Genomic DNA, 23,630 nt, shown 5'->3' on the forward strand with positions numbered 1-23,630 from the left:
GAAGCCGCCCAAACAAAAACATCTTGCAGGTGGGGGTCTTGGACTCTCCATGCCAGGAAAGAAAGGAATTTATCTGGTAAGCATACATTTTGTTTTCTTTCCATAAGGCAGGTAGAGTCCACAACTTCATTCCTAACTGATGGGAAAACCATACCCAAGCTCCAGAGGACACTGAAGGAATAACGGGAAGGAACAAAAAGGAGGCGGACCCTAATCTGAGGGCACCACAGCCTGCAAAACCTTTCTCCCAAAAGCTGCTTCAGCTGAAGCAAACACATCAAACTTGTAAAATTTAGAAAAAGTCTGTAAGGAGGACCAGGTAGGCGCCTTACAAATCTGCTCCATAGAGGCCTCGTTCTTAAAAGCCTAGGAAGAAGCTACTGCTCTAGTAGAATGAGCCCTAATCCTCTCAGGAGGCTGTTTTCCCGCTGTCTCATAAGCTAGGCGGATGACACTTCTCAACCAGAAAGACAAGGAAGACGTAGAGGCCTTCAGACCCCTGCATAGATGACAAACAAAGATGAAGATTGTCTGAACTCCTTAGTAGCCTGAAGGTAAAATTTCAAAGCACGAACCACATCTAGATTGTGAAGCAAACGTTCCTTCACCAAGGAAGGATTAGGACACAAGGAACAACAATCTCTGGTGACGAAAGGCAAAAAATGACTGGGAGGATAGGGGAAGTGGGAGGGATATTTAAGCCTTTGGCAGGGGTGCCTTTGCCTCCTCCTGGTGGCCAGGTGTTGTATTTCCCAACAGTAAGGAATGAAGTCGTGGACTCTTCCTGCCTTATGGAAAGTTCACAACATATTTATCTATTAACAGAATATAACTACTAGAACCAGTGATGTAACCATTTAAGAGCTAAATCACTAGCACAGAGCAGTGACATCACTATACAAGGTTTTGTATTAAAAATGTTTGTTTATGGTTAAAGGGACAGTACACCCCATAAATGTCTCCCCTTTAAATTATTCCCAATGAGACATTGTACCTGCTAGAGTGTATTAAATGGTTTACAAGTCGCTCCTTTACTCCTATTTCAGCATTTAAAATAGCGGATTTAGCTTGTGGTATCCCAACCTATACTGAAAGTTTTGATACTGGAGTCTCAGCTATTGAATAGCCTAAGTAAACACAGCCAGATGAAGAAGTCACACTCCCAGTGGGGTGCAGGATAGTTAAGTGATACAATTATAATTTTCCATTGTTCTCTCTATGTATTGAGCTTTAGTTTTCCAGACAAATATAAGATAAGGAAGCAAGTGTGTGTACACAAAGTGATGATAACATAATGAGATCTGATATTACCTGAACCTCAACCCACTGTAATAGGCTGTGGTTTAAAAGCACAAAACCAGCTACTTCATATTCACAAATAAACCTAAAAATGCAATTTCTCATAAATCTTATACTCTGCAGCTGGTATAACAAGTCATTGAAAATACATTAATGGAAAAACAACTTTACAGTGTACTGTCCCTTTAATGTTTAGTATAAGGATTACAGGTCACATAAACTTAACCAGCTAGAGACAAAATTAAAGGGACAGTCTAAATTAGAATTATTATTGTTTTAAAAGATAGATAATCCCTGTATTACCCATTCCCCAGTTTTGCATAACCAGCACAGTTATATTAATATGCTTTTTTACCTCTGTGATTACCTTGTATCTAATCTATTGACTTGCATTTAGTACTGTGTTGTGCCAACTGTTAATTAACTCCTCGTGCGTTAACACGTTATCTATATGGCCCACATGAACTAGCAGTCTCCTGTTGTGAAAAGCAAATAAAGCATGTGATTAAGAGGCTGTCTGTAGTGGCTTAGAAACAGGCAGAAATGTAGAGGTTTAAATGTTATAAAGTTTATTAATATAACAATGTTGGTTGTGCAAAGCTGAGGAATGGGTAGTAAAGGCCTTATCTATCTTTTTAAACAATAACAATTTTAGTAGAATATCCCTGTTTAACCGCTTAGCTTAAACAGGCTGCACTGGGAACACTGGAAAAAACTATTAATCTGAGCGGCACAGGAAGTGTGCAGAGACAGCAGATTTTATTATTAAAGGGACATTCTGATAAAAAAGACAGAATTTATGCTTACCTGATAAATTTCTTTCTCCTACGGTGTGTCCGGTCCACGGCTTCATCCTTACTTGTGGGAATATTCTCTTCCCTAACAGGAAATGGCAAAGAGAGCACAGCAAAAGCTGCCCATATAGCTCCCCCTCTGGCTCCGCCCCCCAGTCATTCGACCGACGGTTAGGAGAAAAAGGAGAAACTATAGGGTGCCGTGGTGACTGTAGTGTATAGAAATAAATTTTTTTAAACCTGACTTAAAAGCCAGGGCGGGCCGTGGACCGGACACACCGTAGGAGAAAGAAATTTATCAGGTAAGCATAAATTCTGTTTTCTCCTACATTGGTGTGTCCGGTCCACGGCTTCATCCTTACTTGTGGGAACCAATACCAAAGCTTTAGGACACGGATGAAGGGAGGGAACAAGTCAGGTTACCTAAACGGAAGGCACCACGGCTTGCAAAACCTTTCTCCCAAAAATAGCCTCCGAAGAAGCATAAGTATCGAATTTGTAAAATTTGGCAAAAGTATGCAGAGAAGACCAAGTCGCTGCCTTACAGATCTGATCAACAGAAGCCTCGTTCTTGAAGGCCCATGTGGAAGCCACAGCTCTAGTAGAGTGAGCTGTAATTCGTTCAGGAGGCTGCCGTCCGGCAGTCTCGTAAGCCAATCGGATGATGCTTTTCAGCCAAAAAGAAAGAGAGGTAGCAGTAGCTTTCTGCCCTCTCCTCTTACCAGAATAAACGACAAGCAAAGATGAAGTCTGTCTGAAATCCTTTGTTGCTTCTAAATAGAATTTTAAAGCACGGACCACATCTAAATTGTGTAACAAATGTTCCTTCTTTGAAACTGGATTCGGACAAAGAGAGGGAACAACTATTTCCTGGTTAATATTCCTGTTGGAAACCACTTTTGGAAGAAAACCAGGTTTGGTACGCAAAACAACCTTATCTGTATGGAATACCAGATAGGGTGAAGAACACTGCAAAGCAGACAATTCAGAAACTCTTCTAGCAGAAGAAATAGCAACAAAAAACAGAACTTTCCAAGATAGTAACTTGATATCTATGGAATGTAAAGGTTCAAACGGAACCCCCTTGAAGAACTGAAAGAACTAAGTTTAGACTCCATGGAGGAGTCATGGGTCTGTAGACAGGCTTGATTCTGACTAAGGCCTGTACAAATGCCTGTACATCTGGCACTGCTGCCAGACGTTTGTGCAACAAAACAGACAGAGCAGATATCTGTCCTTTTAGAGAACTCGCTGACAACCCTTTATCCAAACCCTCTTGGAGAAAGGAGAGTATCCTAGGAATTTTAATTTTACTCCAAGAGAATCCCTTGGATTCGCACCAACAGATATATTTTTTCCATATCTTATGGTAAATTTTCCTAGTCACAGGTTTTCTGGCTTGGACCAGAGTATCTATAACTGAGTCTGAAAACCCACGCTTAGATAAAATCAAGCGTTCAATTTCCAAGCAGTCAGTTGCAGAGAGACTAGATTTGGATGTTCGAATGGACCTTGTACTAGAAGATCCTGTCTCAAAGGTAGCGTCCATGGTGGAGCCGATGACATATTCACCAGGTCTGCATACCAAATCCTGCGTGGCCACGCAGGAGCTATCAGAATCACCGAGGCCTTCTCCTGTTTGATCCTGGCTACAAGCCTGGGAAGGAGAGGAAATGGTGGAAACACATAAGCTAGGTTTAACGACCAAGGCGCCACCAATGCATCCCCTAGTATCGCCTTGGGATCCCTGGATCTGGACCCGTAGCGAGGAACCTTGAAGTTCTGACGAGACGCCATCAGATCCATGTCTGGAATGCCCCATAGTGGAGTTAACTGGGCAAAGACCTCCGGGTGGAGTTCCCACTCCCCCGGATGGAAAGTCTGACGACTCAAATAATCCGCCTCCCAGTTGTCTACTCCTGGGATGTGAATTGCAGATAGATGGCAGGAGTGATCCTCCGCCCATTTGATGATCTTGGATACCTCTCTCATCGCCAAGGGACTCTTTGTTCCCCCCTGATGATTGATGTACGCTACAGTCGTCATGTTGTCCGACTGAAATCTTATGAATCTGGCCTTCGCTAGTTGAGGCCAAGCCTGGAGCGCATTGAATATCGCTCTCAGTTCCAGGATGTTTATCGGGAGAAGAGACTCTTCCCGAGACCATAGACCCTGAGCTTTCAGGGAGTCCCAGACCGCACCCCAGCCTAAAAGACTGGCGTCGGTCGTGACAATGACCCACTCTGGTCTGCGGAAACTCATTCCCTGAGACAGGTGATCTTGAGTCAACCACCAACGGAGTGAGTCTCTGGTTAACTGGTCTACTTGAATCTGAGGAGACAAGTCTGCATAATCCCCATTCCACTTTTTGAGTATGCACAGTTGTAATGGTCTTAGATGAATTCGAGCAAAGGGAACCACGTCCATTGCTGCAACCATTAGTCCTATTACCTCCATGCACTGAGCTATGGAAGGCTGAGGAATAGATTGAAGAACTTGACAAGCGTTTAGAAGTTTTAATTTTCTGACCTCTGTCAGAAAGATCTTCATTTCTACAGAATCTATTATTGTTCCCAGAAAGGGAACCCTTGTAGACGGGGACAGGGAACTCTTTTCTACGTTCACCTTCCACCCGTGAGACCTGAGAAAGGCTAATACAATGTCTGTATGAACCCTTGATCTGGAAAGGGACGACGCTTGGATTAGGATGTCGTCTAAGTAAGGTGCCACTGCAATGCCCCTCGGTCTTAGAACCGCTAGTAGGGACCCTAGCACCTTTGTGAAAATTCTGGGAGCAGTGGCTAAACCGAACGGAAGAGCCACAAACTGGTAATGTTTGTCCAGAAAGGCGAACCTTAGGAACTGATGATGATCTTTGTAGATAGGAATATGTAGGTACGCATCCTTTAAGTCCACTGTAGTCATGAATTGACCCTCCTGGATTGTTGTTAAAATCGTTAGAATGGTTTCCATTTTGAATGATAGAACGCTGAGGAATTTATTTAGAATTTTTAAATCCAGAATTGGCCTGAAAGTTCCCTCTTTTTTGGGAACTACAAACAGGTTTGAGTAAAACCCCAGACCTTGTTCCGCTGTCGGAACTGGGTGTATCACTCCCATCTTTAATAGGTCTCTTACGCAATGTAAGAATGCCTGTCTCTTTATCTGGTCTGAAGATAAGCGAGACATGTGGAACCTTCCCCTTGGAGGAAGTTCCTTGAACTCTAGAAGATAACCCTGAGAGACTATTTCTAGTGCCCAGGGATCCTGAACATCTCTTGCCCAAGCCTGAGCAAAGAGAGAAAGTCTGCCCCCTACTAGATCTGGTCCCGGATCGGGGGCTACCCCTTCATGCTGTCTTGGTAGTAGCAGCAGGCTTCTTGGCCTGTTTACCCTTGTTCCAGCCTTGCATTGGTTTCCATGCTGGTTTAGACTGGGAAGCGTTACCCTCTTGTCTAGAGGCTGCCGAGTTAGGAGACGGTCCGTTCCTGAAATTGCGAAAGGAACGAAAATTAGATTTGTTCTTAGCCTTGAAAGGCCTATCCGGTGGGAGGGCATGGCCCTTTCCCCCAGTGATGTCTGAAATAATCTCCTTCAATTCTGGCCCAAAAAGGGTCTTACCTTTGAAAGGAATATTAAGCAGTTTTGTCTTGGACGACACATCCGCCGACCAAGATTTTAGCCAAAGCGCTCTGCGCGCCACAATCGCAAAACCTGAATTTTTCGCTGCTAATTTTGCCAATTGCAAAGCGGTATCTAAAATAAAGGAATTAGCCAACTTTAGTGCATGAATTCTGTCCATGACTTCCTCATATGGAGTCTCCTTATTGAGCGAATTTTCTAGTTCCTCGAACCAAAAAGACGCCGCCGTTGTGACAGGAATAATGCACGAAATTGGCTGGAGAAGGAAACCTTGCTGAACAAATATCTTTTTAAGCAATCCTTCCAATTTTTTATCCATAGGATCTTTGAAAGCACAACTGTCCTCAATGGGAATAGTCGTGTGCTTGGCCAACGTAGAAACTGCCCCCTCAACCTTAGGGACTGTTTGCCATGCGTCCCTTCTGGGGTCGACAATGGGGAACATTTTCTTAAATATAGGAGGTGGGACAAAAGGTATACCTGGCTTCTCCCACTCCTTGTTCACTATGTCCGCCACCCTCTTGGGTATCGGAAAGGCATCAGCGTGCACAGGGACCTCAAGGAATTTGCCCATTTTGCACAATTTCTCTGGAATCACCAAAGAGTCGCAATCGTCAAGAGTAGTTAGCACCTCCTTAAGCAGGGCGCAGAGATGTTCTAACTTAAATTTAAACGTCACGATATCAGGTTCTGCCTGCTGAGAAACTTTTCCTGAATCAGAAATTTCTCCCTCAGACAGACCCTCCCTCACTGCCAATTCAGACTGGTGTGAGGGTATAACAGATAAATTATCGTCAGCGCACACTTGCTCATCCTCTGTATTTAAAACTGAGCAATCACGCTTTCTGGGAAATGCTGGCAGTTTGGATAAAAGATTAGCTATAGAATTATCCATTACTGCCGTTAATTGCTGCATAGTAACAAGCATTGGCGCGCTAGATGTACTAGGTGTCGCCTGCGCGGGCATAACTGGTGTTGACACAGAAGGAGAGGATGATGAACTATCCCCACTACCTTCATTTGAAGAATCATCCTGGGCAACCTTATTAAATGTGACAGAACTGTCCTTACTTTGTTTGGAAGCCATGGCACAATTTTCACATACATTTAAAGGGGGAACCACCTTGGCCTCCATACACACAGAACATATTCTATCTGAAGGTACAGACATGTTAGACAGACTTAGGCAGGCTATTAATGCAATAAAACCGTTTTTAAACAAAACCGTTACTGTCTCTTTAAATAATCAAAAGAGTACACTTTATTTCTGAATGTTTGAAAAACTATGAAGGAAATATCCGATCTTTACAAAATTTGCACCCTAGTGTCTTAATGCATTGAAAGTATTGCACACCAAATTTCAAGTCTGTAACCCCTTAAATGAGCAAACCGGAGCTAATTGTTCAATTTACCAGTTTAAACCCACTACAGACCCTGCCACAGCCTTTTCTGCAGCTTTACCTTTCCTTGGGGGTTATTCACCACAGATATAAGCTTTCTAGATTCGTTTTTATGGTCACAGGATCCTCTCACATGAAGCTGCATGCACTGGTTCCAGAAGTAACTGCGCAACTAAGGCGCGAAAATGAGGCCTCCTCCCTCTGCATACCAGAGTGAAGGGGCCTTCCTGAGTAGATTGGGTGTCTAAACAACTGCCAGGCGTAATAAAAACGTTCCCAAAAGTGTTTACAAGTTCCAAAACACTCCAAAAGACATATAAATATTATATAAATCAATCGATTTAGCCCACAATAGTGTCAACCAGTATATAGCCCATTTATAAGCCTTCATTCTGTTATGAGTCTAAGAAAATGGCTTACTGATCCCAAAAGGGAAATGACAGTCTTCTAGCATTACTATGTCTTGTTAGAAAAGAGACTGGTCATACCTTGAGCAGAAAAGTCTGCAAACTGTTCCCCCCAACTGAAGTTCTCTGGTTTCAACAGTCCTGCGTGGGAACAGCAATGGATTTTAGTTACTGCTGCTAAAATCATACTCCTCTTTAAACAGAACTCTTCATCACTTTCTGTTGTAGAGTAAATAGTACAAACCGGCACTATTTTAAAATAACAAACTCTTGATAGAAGAAATAAAAAACTACAACTAACACCACATACTCTTTACCATCCCCGTGGAGATGCTACTTGTTCAGAGCGGCAAAGAGAATGACTGGGGGGCGGAGCCAGAGGGGGAGCTTTATGGGCAGCTTTTGCTGTGCTCTCTTTGCCATTTCCTGTTAGGGAAGAGAATATTCCCACAAGTAAGGATGAAGCCGTGGTTTTTTTTTGCAATATACGTTTTGGCAAAACTGTTACTAGTAATATTTATCAATGTTTTAGTGTTAACATTTTTCTCTGCACGTGCATGTTAAACATAGTGAGATATTGTCAGTGCACCACCATTTTAAATGCTGCAGCTGCTCAGAGTGTCAGTGGGGAATGTAGCATGTCAGCAATTAACAAATTGAGTCATTACCAGATAGTACAAGCACCTTACCTTAGGCTCTCTGAGCAAGTGCTGTGTATAAAATACTGGTGCATGTATATTACAAAAAATCTTCTATAAAAAACTGAAATGCATCTACGTGGATTCCAATTTTGGCTGAAATGTCCCTTTAAGCATTTCATGCTTATAGAATCACTTACTTTAGAAAGAGAGTTTTGCATCGGGACATTGGTTAAAAAACTATACATGAATTTGGGAGCCACAGGGAAGTGTGCTGGACAACAGATTGTATAAAACAGGCTTCATGCAGACGGAATTACTCACTTTAGTAATAGTCTTTAATATAGCCAGGCGATCGGCAGGGGGCGGCAGTCCTACATACAGGGTCTTGTCCAACCGTCCAGGTCTAAGAATGGCTGGGTCAATTATATCTGAAGGGAATAGAAAAACAGAGGCGCGCACAAATCAGAGAAAGTGTTAGAAATAAATGACGTTAGAATGTAAATAAAGTATCCTATAAGGAAAGAGTTTGAATAAAACCAGATTTGCCAACGTCTCATTGAACAGCATATATGGATCAGCTAAAATAAATAAAGATGTTCACTACATACTGCCAGGAACGGAGAATGTGAAAAAGCTCAGAGTGACCCAAATGAAAAAATAACTTTTTTAAAGAACATTTAAAACCTGTTGCTTTTGGGTAACAGTTGTGCTTTGTCCTGCACTCGTTTGAGAGATTTCTGTAACCTGCCAATGCTGCAAATCAAATAGCTGGTTTAGGACATTTACAGCATTTTGAAAACCTAGGTTATTTGTTTAGCCTTTAAGTCACTCCAGGAAGTGTAGGGCAGAGCTCAATTGTACAAAAGCAAGAAAAGTGTTTAATGTCCTTTAAAGGGATCGAAAGATCAAAATTGGAATGTTCGTGGGTGAATTTCAGTTTGAAATAGAAGCATTTTTGCAATATTCCATTAGCAAAAATGTCTCTAGCAAAAGGTATTACTGGTCTTTAGTGGCATATGCACATATCCGGAGGGTCTGTGCACCAGTATTCAAGCTCAGAGAGTTGGCTGTGGTGTATATTGTGCCTGTGTAGACTTAATTTGGGTCATACAAGCCACCGCTGACTCTTTGGGAAGGTGTAGTGTTTAAACGCTAGTGCAAAGGCCCTCAAAGCATATGTGTGTATGCTGCTGAAACCAGTCATACCTTTTACTAGAAGTATTTTTGCTAATGGAAGTATATTGAAACACATCTATGCACATTTCATTTTGACCTTTTTATAAACGGTCAATAATTTGGCAATCTCCAATGCAGCTTTGCCATATCCACCTTAAATTCTGCACCACAGCAGAAGTACAATTTTCATGTCTGATCTATTATTAAAAAGAACATGACACCCAAATATTTTCTTCCTTTCATGATCAGATAGAACACACAATTATAAACAACTTTCCAATTGACTTCTATTATCTCATTTTCATCATTCTCTTGGTATATTTTGTTGAAAAGCAGGGATGTCGCTCAGGAGTGTGCACGTGTCTAACACTATATTGCAGCAGTTTTTCAAGGATGCCATCCACTTGCAAGAACACTAGATGGCAGCACTGTTTCCTGCCAGGTAGTACTTTAGACACCTACATAGGTGTCTCTTCAACACAGAAGATCATGGGAATGAAGCACATTTTATAATAGAAGTAAATTGGAAACTTTTTTTAAATGGTCTGCTCGGTCTGAATCCCACATTCCCTTTAAGCCACAGACGTGATTTGTGCTGAACAATAATACTGTAATATTCTCTGAAGTTCCTTAGAGGAAAATAGAGTTTGTCTCAACCCCTGAACTGTTCACAATAATGCAGAGTATCTGTAAATGTTTAAGGGAGGCTGACACCGAAAAGCTACTTAAAAATTTTGTGAAGAGTTCCTTGATTGGGTCTCTGCAGCTCAAAATTCATCTAAGGAGCTTTGGTTTGTGCACAAATTATTCTGAAATGCTTAAAGGAATAGCTTGTCAAAAATAAACTTTCATGATTCAGATAGAGCATGCAATTTTAAGCAACTTTCTAATTTACTCCTATTAGTTTTTCTTTGTTCTCTTGGTATCTTTATTTGAATGTAAGCTTAGGAGCCAGCCCATTTTTGGTTGTGCACCTGGGTATGGGTAGCGCTTGCTGATTGGTGGCTACATTTAGACACCAATCAGAAAGTGCTACCCAGGTTCTGAACCAAAAATGGTCCGACTCCTATGCTTACATTCCTGCTTTTTCAAATAAAGATAGCAAGAGAACAAAGAACAATTGATAATAGGAGTAAATTAGAAAGTTGCTTAAAATTGCTTGCTCTGTCTGAATCACGAAAGTTTAATTTTGACCAGAGTATCCCTTTAATTTGATCACGGCTAAAACCAAACATACCTTGACTAGAGTATCCCTTTAATTTGATCACTGCTAAAACCAAACATACCTTGACTAGAGTATCCCTTTAATTTGATCACGGCTAAAACCAAACATACCTTGACTAGAGTATCCCTTTAATTTGATCACTGCTAAAACCAAACATACCTTGACTAGAGTATCCCTTTAATTTGATCACGGCTAAAACCAAACATACATTGACTAGAGTATCCCTTTAATTTGATCACGGCTAAAACCAAACATACCTTGACTAGAGTATCCCTTTAATTTGATCACGGCTAAAACCAAACATACCTTGACTAGAGTATCCCTTTAATTTGATCACGGCTAAAACCAAACATACCTTGACTAGAGTATCCCTTTAATTTGATCACGGCTAAAACCAAACATACTTTGACTAGAGTATCCCTTTAATTTGATCACGGCTAAAACCAAACATACCTTGACTAGAGTATCCCTTTAATTTGATCACGGCTAAAACCAAACATACCTTGACTAGAGTATCCCTTTAATTTGATCACGGCTAAAACCAAACATACCTTGACTAGAGTATCCCTTTAATTTGATCACGGCTAAAACCAAACATACCTTGACTAGAGTATCCCTTTAATTTGATCACGGCTAAAACCAAACATACCTTGACTAGAGTATCCCTTTAATTTGATCACGGCTAAAACCAAACATACCTTGGCTTAAAAGGAAGTCATTTTAAAGTTTCTGCTACCCCAGTAAACAAAAGCACAGTCAGTGGGAAAGTAGCAGTTTCTAAACCAGTTTTTCATGACAAAAAAAAGACATCTAAACATTTAGCGTGAGATACACAGCACAGAAATGTCACAGTGGAAGACGGTAAAAACTTCCTGTTTACTGATAAATTTGACGTTTTTGGTTGCTACAGTGCGGAGATAGAAGAATGAGAGACTAAACACCACAGTGAGGAAAACTCTACAGTTAAAGGAACATGAAATCCAAACTTTTTCTTTCATGATTCAGATAGTGCATGTGATTTTAAAGAACTTTGCAATTTAAACCCATTATCAAATTTGCTTCATTCTCTTGGTATCCTTTTTTTGAAGGGAGTAGTTGTGAACTACTAGGAGGTAGCAGAAAACATCTGGTTAACAAATGACAAGGAGCATTTATGTGCAGCCACCAATCAGAAGCTAGCTCCCAGTAATGCATTGCTGGTCGTGAACCTACCTAGGTATGTTTTCAACTAAAGATACCAAGAGAACAAAGCAAATTAGACAATAGAAGAAAATTGGAAAGTTGTTTACAATCACATTCCTGAATTTTGGGTTTTATGGAGCAGAGAATATTGAGGTGTGGGGATGCTTTGCTTATTCTGGAGTTGGTGACTTGCACAAGATCTAATAAAGTTTTACCATAAAGAACCATGCTATTCTGCAGACATGCTATGCTTTCTGTTTTAAAGCTGCGTAGAAATGGGCGCATTTATTTAGCAGGACAACTCATGTACTAATAAACATAAGCTTAGCTTTTATTAGTGCAAATGATAAATTCTATATATTTTGTCAGATGGTGGTAGTGGTCTGCATATGTAAATATAATATAGAAAACTCCTTTCACCTGCCGCTCTCAGAACAGTGGAACAGGTCCTTGAAATAGCTCACATCTATGTGAAGGTTTTTACTAAATAAACATCACTTAACCAAAGCAAACAATAGGCTTGTTCAAGTACCTGCTACTGTACACCGGCCTTATCTAATCAGCACTCCCATTTTAAAGCAATCGAACCTGACCTCAAAGCATTAGGAAAACTGATAAAGAAGTGTTCAATTATGGAAAGTGCACATAAAAAGCAACTATGTAGAGCAGGATGCCATAAAAAACCCTTATAGAGGGTATATATATATACACACACACACAGTATGTATGTGTGTGTGTATATATATGTTTGTACAGTATGTGTGTGTAATGTATATATTATGTATATATGTACAGTATGTATGTGTGTGTGTATATATATGTTTGTACAGTATGTGTGTGTAATGTATATATTATGTATATATGTACAGTATGTATGTGTATGTGTGTGTGTAATGTATATATTATGTATATATGTACAGTATGTATGTGTGTGTGTATATATATGTTTGTACAGTATGTGTGTGTAATGTATATATTATGTATATATGTACAGTATGTATGTGTGTGTGTGTGTAATGTATATATTATGTATATATGTACAGTATGTATGTGTGTGTGTATATATATGTTTGTACAGTATGTGTGTGTAATGTATATATTATGTATATATGTACAGTATGTATGTGTGTGTGTGTAATGTATATATTATGTATATATGTACAGTATGTATGTGTGTGTGTGTAATGTATATATTATGTATATATGTACAGTATGTATGTGTGTGTGTGTAATGTATATATTATGTATATATGTACAGTATGTATGTGTGTATATATAAATGTTTGTACAGTATGTGTGTGTAATGTATATATTATGTATATATGTACAGTATGTATGTGTGTGTGTATATATATGTTTGTACAGTATGTGTGTGTAATGTATATATTATGTATATATGTACAGTATGTATGTGTGTGTGTGTAATGTATATATTATGTATATATGTACAGTATGTATGTGTGTGTGTGTAATGTATATATTATGTATATATGTACAGTATGTATGTGTGTGTGTGTAATGTATATATTATGTATATATGTACAGTATGTATGTGTGTGTGTGTAATGTATATATTATGTATATATGTACAGTATGTATGTGTGTGTGTGTAATGTATATATTATGTATATATGTACAGTATGTATGTGTGTGTGTGTAATGTATATATTATGTATATATGTACAGTATGTATGTGTGTATATATAAATGTTTGTACAGTATGTGTGTGTAATGTATATATTATGTATATATGTACAGTATGTATGTGTGTGTGTATATATATGTTTGTACAGTATGTGTGTGTAATGTATATATTATGTATATATGTACAGTATGTATGTGTGTGTGTGTAATGTATATATTATGTATATATGTACAGTATGTATGTGTGTGTGTGTAATGTATATATTATGTATATATGTACAGTATGTATGTGTGTGTGTGTAATGTATATATTATGTATATATGTACAGTATGTATGTGTGTGTGTGTAATGTATATATTATGTATATATGTACAGTATGTATGTGTGTGTGTGTAATGTATATATTATGTATATATGTACAGTATGTATGTGTGTGTGTGTAATGTATATATTATGTATATATGTACAGTATGTATGTGTGTGTGTGTAATGTATATATTATGTATATATGTACAGTATGTATGTGTGTGTGTATATATATGTTTGTACAGTATGTGTGTGTAATGTATATATTATGTATATATGTACAGTATGTATGTGTATGTGTATATATATGTTTGTACAGTATGTGTGTGTAATGTATATATTATGTATATATGTACAGTATGTATGTGTATGTATATATATATATATATATATATATATATTTAGTTTCTCCAAGAAGCAGGCAGCTCACTGGTCTTTGCAGTAAAAATACAAATTTATTTCTTCAGTTTAAAAAACAAACGTTTCGGCACTACATTGTGCCTTTGTCAATGTTACACAACAAGAATGTACAGAAGCAGAGTGCAACTAAGCACCCGAAATCAGATAATATACATTTCTTTCATGTAATTAGCAAGAGTCCATGAGCTAGTGACGTATGGGATATACATTCCTACCAGGAGGGGCAAAGTTTCCCAAACCTCAAAATGCCTATAAATACACCCCTCACCACACCCACAAATCAGTTTTACAAACTTTGCCTCCGATGGAGGTGGTGAAGTAAGTTTGTGCTAGATTCTACGTTGATATGCGCTCCGCAGCAAGTTGGAGCCCGGTTTTCCTCTCAGCGTGCAGTGAATGTCAGAGGGATGTGAGGAGAGTATTGCCTATTTGATTTCAGTGATCTCCTTCTACGGGGTCTATTTCATAAGGTTCTCTGTTATCGGTCGTAGAGATTCATCTCTTACCTCCCTTTTCAGATCGACGATATACTCTTATATATACCATTACCTCTGCTGATTCTCGTTTCAGTACTGGTTTGGCTTTCTACAAACATGTAGATGAGTGTCCTGGGGTAAGTAAATCTTATTTTCTGCGACACTCTAAGCTATGGTTGGGCACTTTGTTTATAAAGTTCTAAATATATGTATTCAAACATTTATTTGCCTTGACTCAGAATGTTCAACATTCCTTATTTTCAGACAGTCAGTTTCATATTTGGGATAATGCATTTGAATCAATCATTTTTTCTTACCTTAAAAAATTTGACTTTTTCCCTGTGGGCTGTTAGGCTCGCGGGGGCTGAAAATGCTTCATTTTATTGCGTCATTCTTGAAGCGGACTTTTTTGGCGCAAAAAATCTTTTCTGTTTCCGGCGTCATACGTGCCGCCGGAAGTTGCGTCATTATTTTGACGTTCTTTTGCGCCAAAAATGTCGGCGTTCCGGATGTGGCGTCATTTTTTGGCGCCAAAAGCATTTAGGCGCCAAATAATGTGGGCGTCTTATTTGGCGCTAAAAAAATATGGGCGTCGCTTTTGTCTCCACATTATTTAAGTCTCATTTTTCATTGCTTCTGGTTGCTAGAAGCTTGTTCTTTGGCATTTTTCCCCATTCCTGAAACTGTCATTTAAGGAATTTGATCAATTTTGCTTTATATGTTGTTTTTTCTATTACATATTGCAAGATGTCTCACGTTGCATCTGAGTCAGAAGATACTTCAGGAAAATCGCTGCCTGGTGCTGGAACTACCAAAGCTAAGTGTATCTGCTGTAAACTTTTGGTAGCTGTTCCTCCAGCTGTTGTTTGTATTAAATGTCATGACAAACTTGTTAATGCAGAAAATATTTCCTTTAGTAAAGTACCATTACCTGTTGCAGTTCCATCAACATCTAATGTTCAGAATGTTCCTGATAACATAAGAGATTTTGTTTCTGAATCCATTAAGAAGGCTATGTCTGTTATTCCTCCTTCTAGTAAACATAAAAAGTCTTTTAAAACTTCTCTTTATCCAGATGAATTTTTAAATGAACATCATCATTCTGATTCTAATGATTCTTCTGGTTCAGAGGATTCTGCCTCAGAGGTTGATGCTGATAAATCTTCATATTTATTTAAAATGGAATTTATTCGTTCTTTACTTAAAGAAGTCCTAATTGCATTAGAAATTGAGGATTCTGGTCCTCTTGATACTAAATCTAAACGTTTAGACAAGGTCTTTAAATCTCCTGTAGTTATTCCAGAAGTTTTTCCTGTTCCTGGTGCTATTTCTGAAGTAATTTCTAGGGAATGGAATAATTTGGGTAATTCATTTACTCCTTCTAAACGTTTTAAGCAATTATATCCTGTGCCGTCCGACAGATTAGAGTTTTGGGACAAAATCCCTAAAGTTGATGGGGCTATCTCTACCCTTGCTAAACGTACTACTATTCCTACGGCAGATGGTACTTCCTTTAAGGATCCTTTAGATAGGAAAATTGAATCCTTTCTAAGAAAAGCTTATTTGTGTTCAGGTAATCTTCTTAGACCTGCTATATCTTTGGCGGATGTTGCTGCAGCTTCAACTTTTTGGTTGGAAACTTTAGCGCAACAAGTAACAGATCATGATTCTCATAACATTATTATTCTTCTTCAACATGCTAATAATTTTATCTGTGATGCCATTTTTGATATTATCAGAGTTGATGTCAGGTTTATGTCTCTAGCTATTTTAGCTAGAAGAGCTTTATGGCTTAAAACTTGGAATGCTGATATGTCTTCTAAATCGACTCTACTTTCCCTTTCTTTCCAGGGTAATAAATTATTTGGTTCTCAGTTGGATTCTATTATCTCAACTGTTACTGGTGGGAAAGGAACTTTTTTACCACAGGATAAAAAATCTAAGGGTAAAAACAGGGCTAATAATCGTTTTCGTTCCTTTCGTTTCAACAAAGAACAAAAGCCTGATCCTTCATCCTCAGGAGCAGTTTCAGTTTGGAAACCATCTCCAGTCTGGAATAAATCCATGCTTTCTAGAAAAGCAAAGCCAGCTTCTAAGTCCACATGAAGGTGCGGCCCTCATTCCAGCTCAGCTGGTAGGGGGCAGATTACGTTTTTTCAAAGAAATTTGGATCAATTCTGTTCACAATCTTTGGATTCAGAACATTGTTTCAGAAGGGTACAGAATTGGTTTCAAGATAAGACCTCCTGCAAAGAGATTTTTTCTTTCCCGTGTCCCAGTAAACCCAGCGAAAGCTCAAGCATTTCTGAAATGTGTTTCAGATCTAGAGTTGGCTGGAGTAATTATGCCAGTTCCAGTTCTGGAACAGGGGCTGGGGTTTTATTCGAATCTCTTCATTGTACCAAAGAAGGAGAATTCCTTCAGACCAGTTCTGGATCTAAAAATATTGAATCGTTATGTAAGGATACCAACATTCAAAATGGTAACTGTAAGGACTATTCTGCCTTTTGTTCAGCAAGGGCATTATATGTCTACAATAGATTTACAGGATGCATATCTGCATATTCCGATTCATCCAGCTCACTATCAGTTCCTGAGATTCTCTTTCCTGGACAAGCATTACCAGTTTGTGGCTCTGCCGTTTGGCCTAGCTACAGCTCCAAGAATTTTTACAAAGGTTCTCGGTGCCCTTCTGTCTGCAATCAGAGAACAGGGTATTGTGGTATTTCCTTATTTGGACGATATCTTGGTACTTGCTCAGTCTTCACATTTAGCAGAATCTCATACGAATCGACTTGTGTTGTTTCTTCAAGATCATGGTTGGAGGATCAATTCACTAAAAAGTTCATTGATTCCTCAGACAAGGGTAACCTTTTTGGGTTTCCAGATAGATTCAGTGTCCATGACTCTGTCTTTGACAGACAAGAGACGTCTAAAATTGATTTCAGCTTGTCGAAACCATCAGTCACAATCATTCCCTTCGGTAGCCTTATGCATGGAAATTCTAGGTCTTATGACTGCTGCATCGGACGCGATCCCCTTTGCTCGTTTTCACATGCGACCTCTTCAGCTCTGTATGCTGAACCAATGGTGCAGGGATTACACAAAGATATCTCAATTAATATCTTTAAAACCGATTGTACGCCACTCTCTGACGTGGTGGACAGATCACCATCGTTTAGTTCAGGGGGCTTCTTTTGTTCTTCCGACCTGGACTGTAATTTCAACAGATGCAAGTCTTACAGATTGGGGAGCTGTGTGGGGGTCTCCGACGGCACAAGGGGTTTGGGAATCTCAGGAGGTGAGATTACCGATCAATATTTTGGAACTCCGTGCAATTTTCAGAGCTCTTCAGTCTTGGCCTCTTCTGAAGAGAGAGTCGTTCATTTGTTTTCAGACAGACAATGTCACAACTGTGGCATACATCAATCATCAAGGAGGGACTCACAGTCCTCTGGCTATGAAAGAAGTATCTCGAATTCTGGTTTGGGCGGAATCCAGCTCCTGTCTAATCTCTGCGGTTCATATCCCAGGTATAGACAATTGGGAAACGGATTATCTCAGTCGCCAAACGTTGCATCCGGGCGAATGGTCTCTTCACCCAGAGGTATTTCTTCAGATTGTTCAAATGTGGGAACTTCCAGAAATAGATCTGATGGCTTCTCATCTAAACAAGAAACTTCCCAGGTATCTGTCCAGATCCCGGGATCCTCAGGCGGAGGCAGTGGATGCATTATCACTTCCTTGGAAGTATCATCCTGCCTATATCTTTCCGCCTCTAGTTCTTCTTCCAAGAGTAATCTCCAAGATTCTGAAGGAATGCTCGTTTGTTCTGCTGGTAGCTCCAGCATGGCCTCACAGGTTTTGGTATGCGGATCTTGTCCGGATGGCTTCTTGCCAGCCGTGGACTCTTCCGTTAAGACCAGACCTTCTGTCGCAAGGTCCTTTCTTCCATCAGGATCTCAAATCCTTAAATTTAAAGGTATGGAGATTGAACGCTTGATTCTTGGTCAAAGAGGTTTCTCTGACTCTGTGATTAATACTATGTTACAGGCTTGTAAATCTGTTTCTAGAGAAATATATTATAGAGTCTGGAAGACTTATATTTCTTGGTGTCTTTCTCATCATTTTTCTTGGCATTCTTTTAGAATTCCGAGAATTTTGCAGTTTCTTCAGGATGGTTTGGATAAAGGTTTGTCTGCAAGTTCCTTGAAAGGACAAATCTCTGCTCTTTCTGTTCTTTTTCACAGAAAGATTGCTAATCTTCCTGATATTCATTGTTTTGTACAAGCCTTGGTTCGTATAAAACCTGTCATTAAGTCAATTTCTCCCCCTTGGAGTTTGAATTGGTTCTGGGGGCTCTTCAAGCTCCTCCGTTTGAACCTATGCATTCATTGGACATTAAATTACTTTCTTGGAAAGTTTTGTTCCTTTTGGCCATCTCTTCTGCCAGAAGAGTCTCTGAATTGTCTGCTCTTTCTTGTGAGTCTCCTTTTCTGATTTTTCATCAGGATAAGGCGGTGTTGCGAACTTCTTTTGAATTTTTACCTAAGGTTGTGAATTCCAACAACATTAGTAGAGAAATTGTGGTTCCTTCATTATGTCCTAATCCTAAGAATTCTAAGGAGAAATCATTGCATTCTTTGGATGTTGTTAGAGCTTTGAAATATTATGTTGAAGCTACTAAGTCTTTCCTGAAAGACTTCTAGTCTATTTGTCATCTTTTCCGGTTCTAGAAAAGGCCAGAAAGCTTCTGCCATTTCTTTGGCATCTTAGTTGAAATCTTTAATTCATCATGCTTATGTTGAGTCGGGTAAAACTCCGCCTCAGAGGATAACAGCTCATTCTACTAGGTCAGTTTCTACTTCCTGGGCGTTTAGGAATGAAGCTTCGGTTGATCAGATTTGCAAAGCAGCAACTTGGTCTTCTTTGCATACTTTTACTAAATTCTACCATTTTGATGTGTTTTCTTCTTCTGAAGCTATTTTTGGTAGAAAAGTACTTCAGGCAGCTGTTTCAGTTTGAATCTTCTGCTTATATTTTTCATATTAAACTTTATTTTGGGTGTGGATTATTTTTCAGCGGAATTGGCTGTCTTTATTTTATCCCTCCCTCTCTAGTGACTCTTGCGTGGAAAGATCCACATCTTGGGTAGTCATTATCCCATACGTCACTAGCTCATGGACTCTTGCTAATTACATGAAAGAAAACATAATTTATGTAAGAACTTACCTGATAAATTCATTTCTTTCATATTAGCAAGAGTCCATGAGGCCCGCCCTTTTTGCGGTGGTATGATTTTTTTGTATAAAGCACAATTATTCCAATTCCTTATTTTTTATGCTTTCGCACTTTTTCTTATCACCCCACTTCTTGGCTATTCGTTAAACTGATTTGTGGGTGTGGTGAGGGGTGTATTTATAGGCATTTTGAGGTTTGGGAAACTTTGCCCCTCCTGGTAGGAATGTATATCCCATACGTCACTAGCTCATGGACTCTTGCTAATATGAAAGAAATGAATTTATCAGGTAAGTTCTTACATAAATTATGTTTTAAAAACAAACCCCTTAAATAGAGAAAATACCCCTTAAATTTTACCGCCATTCCTGTAACACGCTCATTCGATCTCAAAATTCTGACGTCACGCTGACACGTTAGCCGTGCCTAGCGTGATGACGCATAGCACGGCGTTGTCCTGACAACGTCAAAAACATCACGTCGGCGTGCTAGCCGAATACCAGGAAATCACCAGGGCATATTCTGCGCATATTCAGAAAGCCATAGTTTCATGAAGCGCAGCGGTTGCTATAGGCAACCAACGTAAGCAAGCAAACTGCTATAGCAAGAGCCGCTCCGGGTGTTTCTTAGTATGTGGCTGAGATGGAGGCAATTTAGATGTGTAAATTATCAGATGTTTAAACCCTATATCCACATAAATAAACTACTGAATATGTACTTAAATAGTGAACAAAGAGTGCATATACAAATATACAACTCATATGTATACTGTGTAATAGGGTAAACGCATCTTGAAGATAAATCACATCCGCAGAGGTGATATAAAGATGGACCAGTATTACATGACAAATATATGTACAGAAGAAATTCATGATCACATTATTACTGATAGGACCTGACTCAATTAATTAATGAAAATTAATGAAAACTAAAAGTCAATCTTGTGTACCCATCAAACCCATAGGAGTATGGTAGTTATCCAAACAGTGGACACCCAAGGACCCTCAATGTCAAGTGGGCATTAGATTAGCCATTAATAGAAAGGGCTAAAATCCAATGTGGTATTAAGTTCTCTTGGGGCCATAGTTCCCAATTTGTATATCCACCTGCTCTCGCATTGGAGTAATTTCTTTCCTCTATCACCACCCCTTGGATTGGGTGGGATATGGTCAATTAGCATTGATCTGATACTAGACACCGGATGTTTAAAGTGTGCACAGTGGCGTGCCACCGGCTGGTCTGAATCACCATTCTTCAGAGCTTCACGAATAGCGTGGCGATGATTTGCCATCCTGTCACGGAAGGAAGTTATCGTTTTTCCTATGTACACATGTGAACACGGGCAAGTCAGCATGTAGATCACAAAGGTGCTGGTGCAACTAAGACGGTAGTTTATTTTAAACCGTTGATTTTTGTGGGGATGTTGAAAAGTGTCTCCCTTACACATACTGTTGCATGTAGTACAACTCCCGCAGGGGAAGCAGCCCTTCTTTGATGACTTGAGCCATGTTTCCTTTTTGTAATGGTCCACAGGGTCTGATTTGACAAGGATATCCCTCAGATTCCTTGCCCTCCGGTAGACCAACCTTGGAGCGGTCATCCTCTGAAAGGGTAACATGGGATCAGTACCCACTACCGGCCAATGACGACATACAGCATTGGATAGACATTCACATCCGGGTGTGAACTTAGTAATCAGATTAAGTTGTTCAGACATGTCCTTGATAGGAGCCCTAGTGTCTTGTGAGGTATCAGAACTCAACAGTTTCTCCTGTATTTTGCAGATGTCTGTCATGGGATAGCCCCTTTTGTTTAATTTCACGCCCATTTCCTTTACTTGGGTCACTTGCGAGTGTGTCTCACTGTTATTTCTCAGTGCTCTAGTGAGTTGGGAGCACTGAGAAATAACAGTGAGACACACTGTTTTTTAAACTGAAGAAATAAATTTGTATTTTTACTGCAAAGACCAGTGAGCTGCCTGCTTCTTGGAGAAACTAGCTATTGTACTAGCAGTGCACCGTATATATATATATATATATATATATATATATATATATACACAGTATGTATGTGTGTGTATATATGTTTGTACAGTATGTGTGTGTGTATATATGTATGAACAGTATGTATGTGTGTGTATATATATATGTTTGTACAGTATGTGTGTGTGTATATATGTATGAACAGTATGTATGTGTGTGTATGTATATATTATGTATATATGTACAGTATGTATGTGTATGTATATATATATATATATATATATATATATATATATATATATATATATATATATATATATATATATATATATATATATATATATATATATATATATATATATATATATATATATATATATATATATATATATAGCCAAAAAATCAAAAAAGTTATCCAGGCTGCAAAAAATTTAAAACAAAGTCTTTTATTGAGTTCCACTTGGGATAAAAGTGAGAGACAGGGGGATCCAGCACATCAGGGTAACCAAAAAAGCTCCGCTAACATGTTTCGGTAAAAAACGTAATCATAGCTAATTGGAGACTGGTGTGCTGGCTTCTTAAAAGGCAAAAACAACACTCATTGGGCAATATTAAAACCAATAGAATGGTTACACTTGCAATTTATAAACAGTGCGTGGAATGAAAAACAAATACTCCCATATACCTAGATCAAATGACTTACATGCCACATCATAAATGATAATACACTTAAGTGGACGCTGTAGGCGTCAAACAATAGAAAGAGGAAGTATATATGAACATATGATAGATACTGCATGTAAAAATTCCACCTAAAACATATAGCAATGTTGTAAATAAGTGAACAAAAGATAGTGAACAAATGGTGTACACATAAATTAAGCTAGGACACATGCCTAATTCGAAAAGCTCCCAGAATATATAGAGGTATATATGAATGTATGGGGAAATTTTTTTTTTATTATTGTATACACCCGTACATATAAACATGAATACAGGATCATATATAACCAATAGATAATGAATGTACCTATACACTCTTAAAGGGTATGTAATTAATGGGGGGGCTACTATAGTGCTTAGATGCCCTCATCACGTATAGGGTGTGCTTTCTATAGTTTATTTATAAGATGTTTAAACAAATTATTTGATATTTTACTGTGATATCTCGTAAATGGCTCTCAACCAAGGTAAGATAACTAGTGCGTATCTATACAGGGGGGTAACAGTGACCCATATGTATAAAGGTTGAGTATAGTTGATAGTACAACCATAGTAGCCAAAGTATACTAATAGAAATAACAAAGGCTGCAAGCCATACATAGAATACGAAATATATTGTAAATACATGTAAAAAAAAGTAAAAGTCTAAAGTGCACTAAGAGTATGTATTAATGGCAATGTGTCCGCACCATCTCCTGATAGCCTGAAAGTAATGCTACATAGTCAGTCTATATAGTCAGTCTGTTTACTGTTCAATGTGGGCCGATCAGGCAGTTATATTCAACAAAAGTCCCTATATGGAAAACCTATAAATGTACAAAATTGTAAATAAAATTAAAAATGTACAATACTTAATACTCAAATCCTAAAATAATAAATGTACCAAGATTTTAAACTATTGAAAGAGTAACTGTATTAGGATAGAGGATATTGAGTATCCTAGTTATAAGATATATCCTCTCTAAGGCTAGAATGGTAGTCCCAAAAATGAGACAAGGGTATGGAGAAAGAAGAGAGGAGGGACTGTGTATATAGTGTATATGTCTGTCAAGCGTGAGATGTGGATACAAAGGA

The 23,630-nt window shown here is 38.7% G+C and overlaps 1 protein-coding gene across 2 annotated transcripts in view; it reads right to left on the reverse strand.

The window, feature by feature from the left end:
• The window catches only part of NVL (nuclear VCP like), a 340,971-nt gene that overhangs the window by 63,509 nt on the left and 253,832 nt on the right, over nt 1–23,630 (reverse strand). For both annotated transcript variants that reach the window (XM_053712596.1, XM_053712597.1), the window contains one exon: nt 8,505–8,611. In XM_053712596.1, coding sequence (XP_053568571.1) covers nt 8,505–8,611 — 107 coding nt within the window. The remainder of the gene's footprint in view (nt 1–8,504; nt 8,612–23,630) is intronic.

The sequence above is a fragment of the Bombina bombina genome, chromosome 4, assembly GCF_027579735.1.
Source record: "Bombina bombina isolate aBomBom1 chromosome 4, aBomBom1.pri, whole genome shotgun sequence".
Lineage (NCBI taxonomy): Eukaryota > Metazoa > Chordata > Amphibia > Anura > Bombinatoridae > Bombina > Bombina bombina.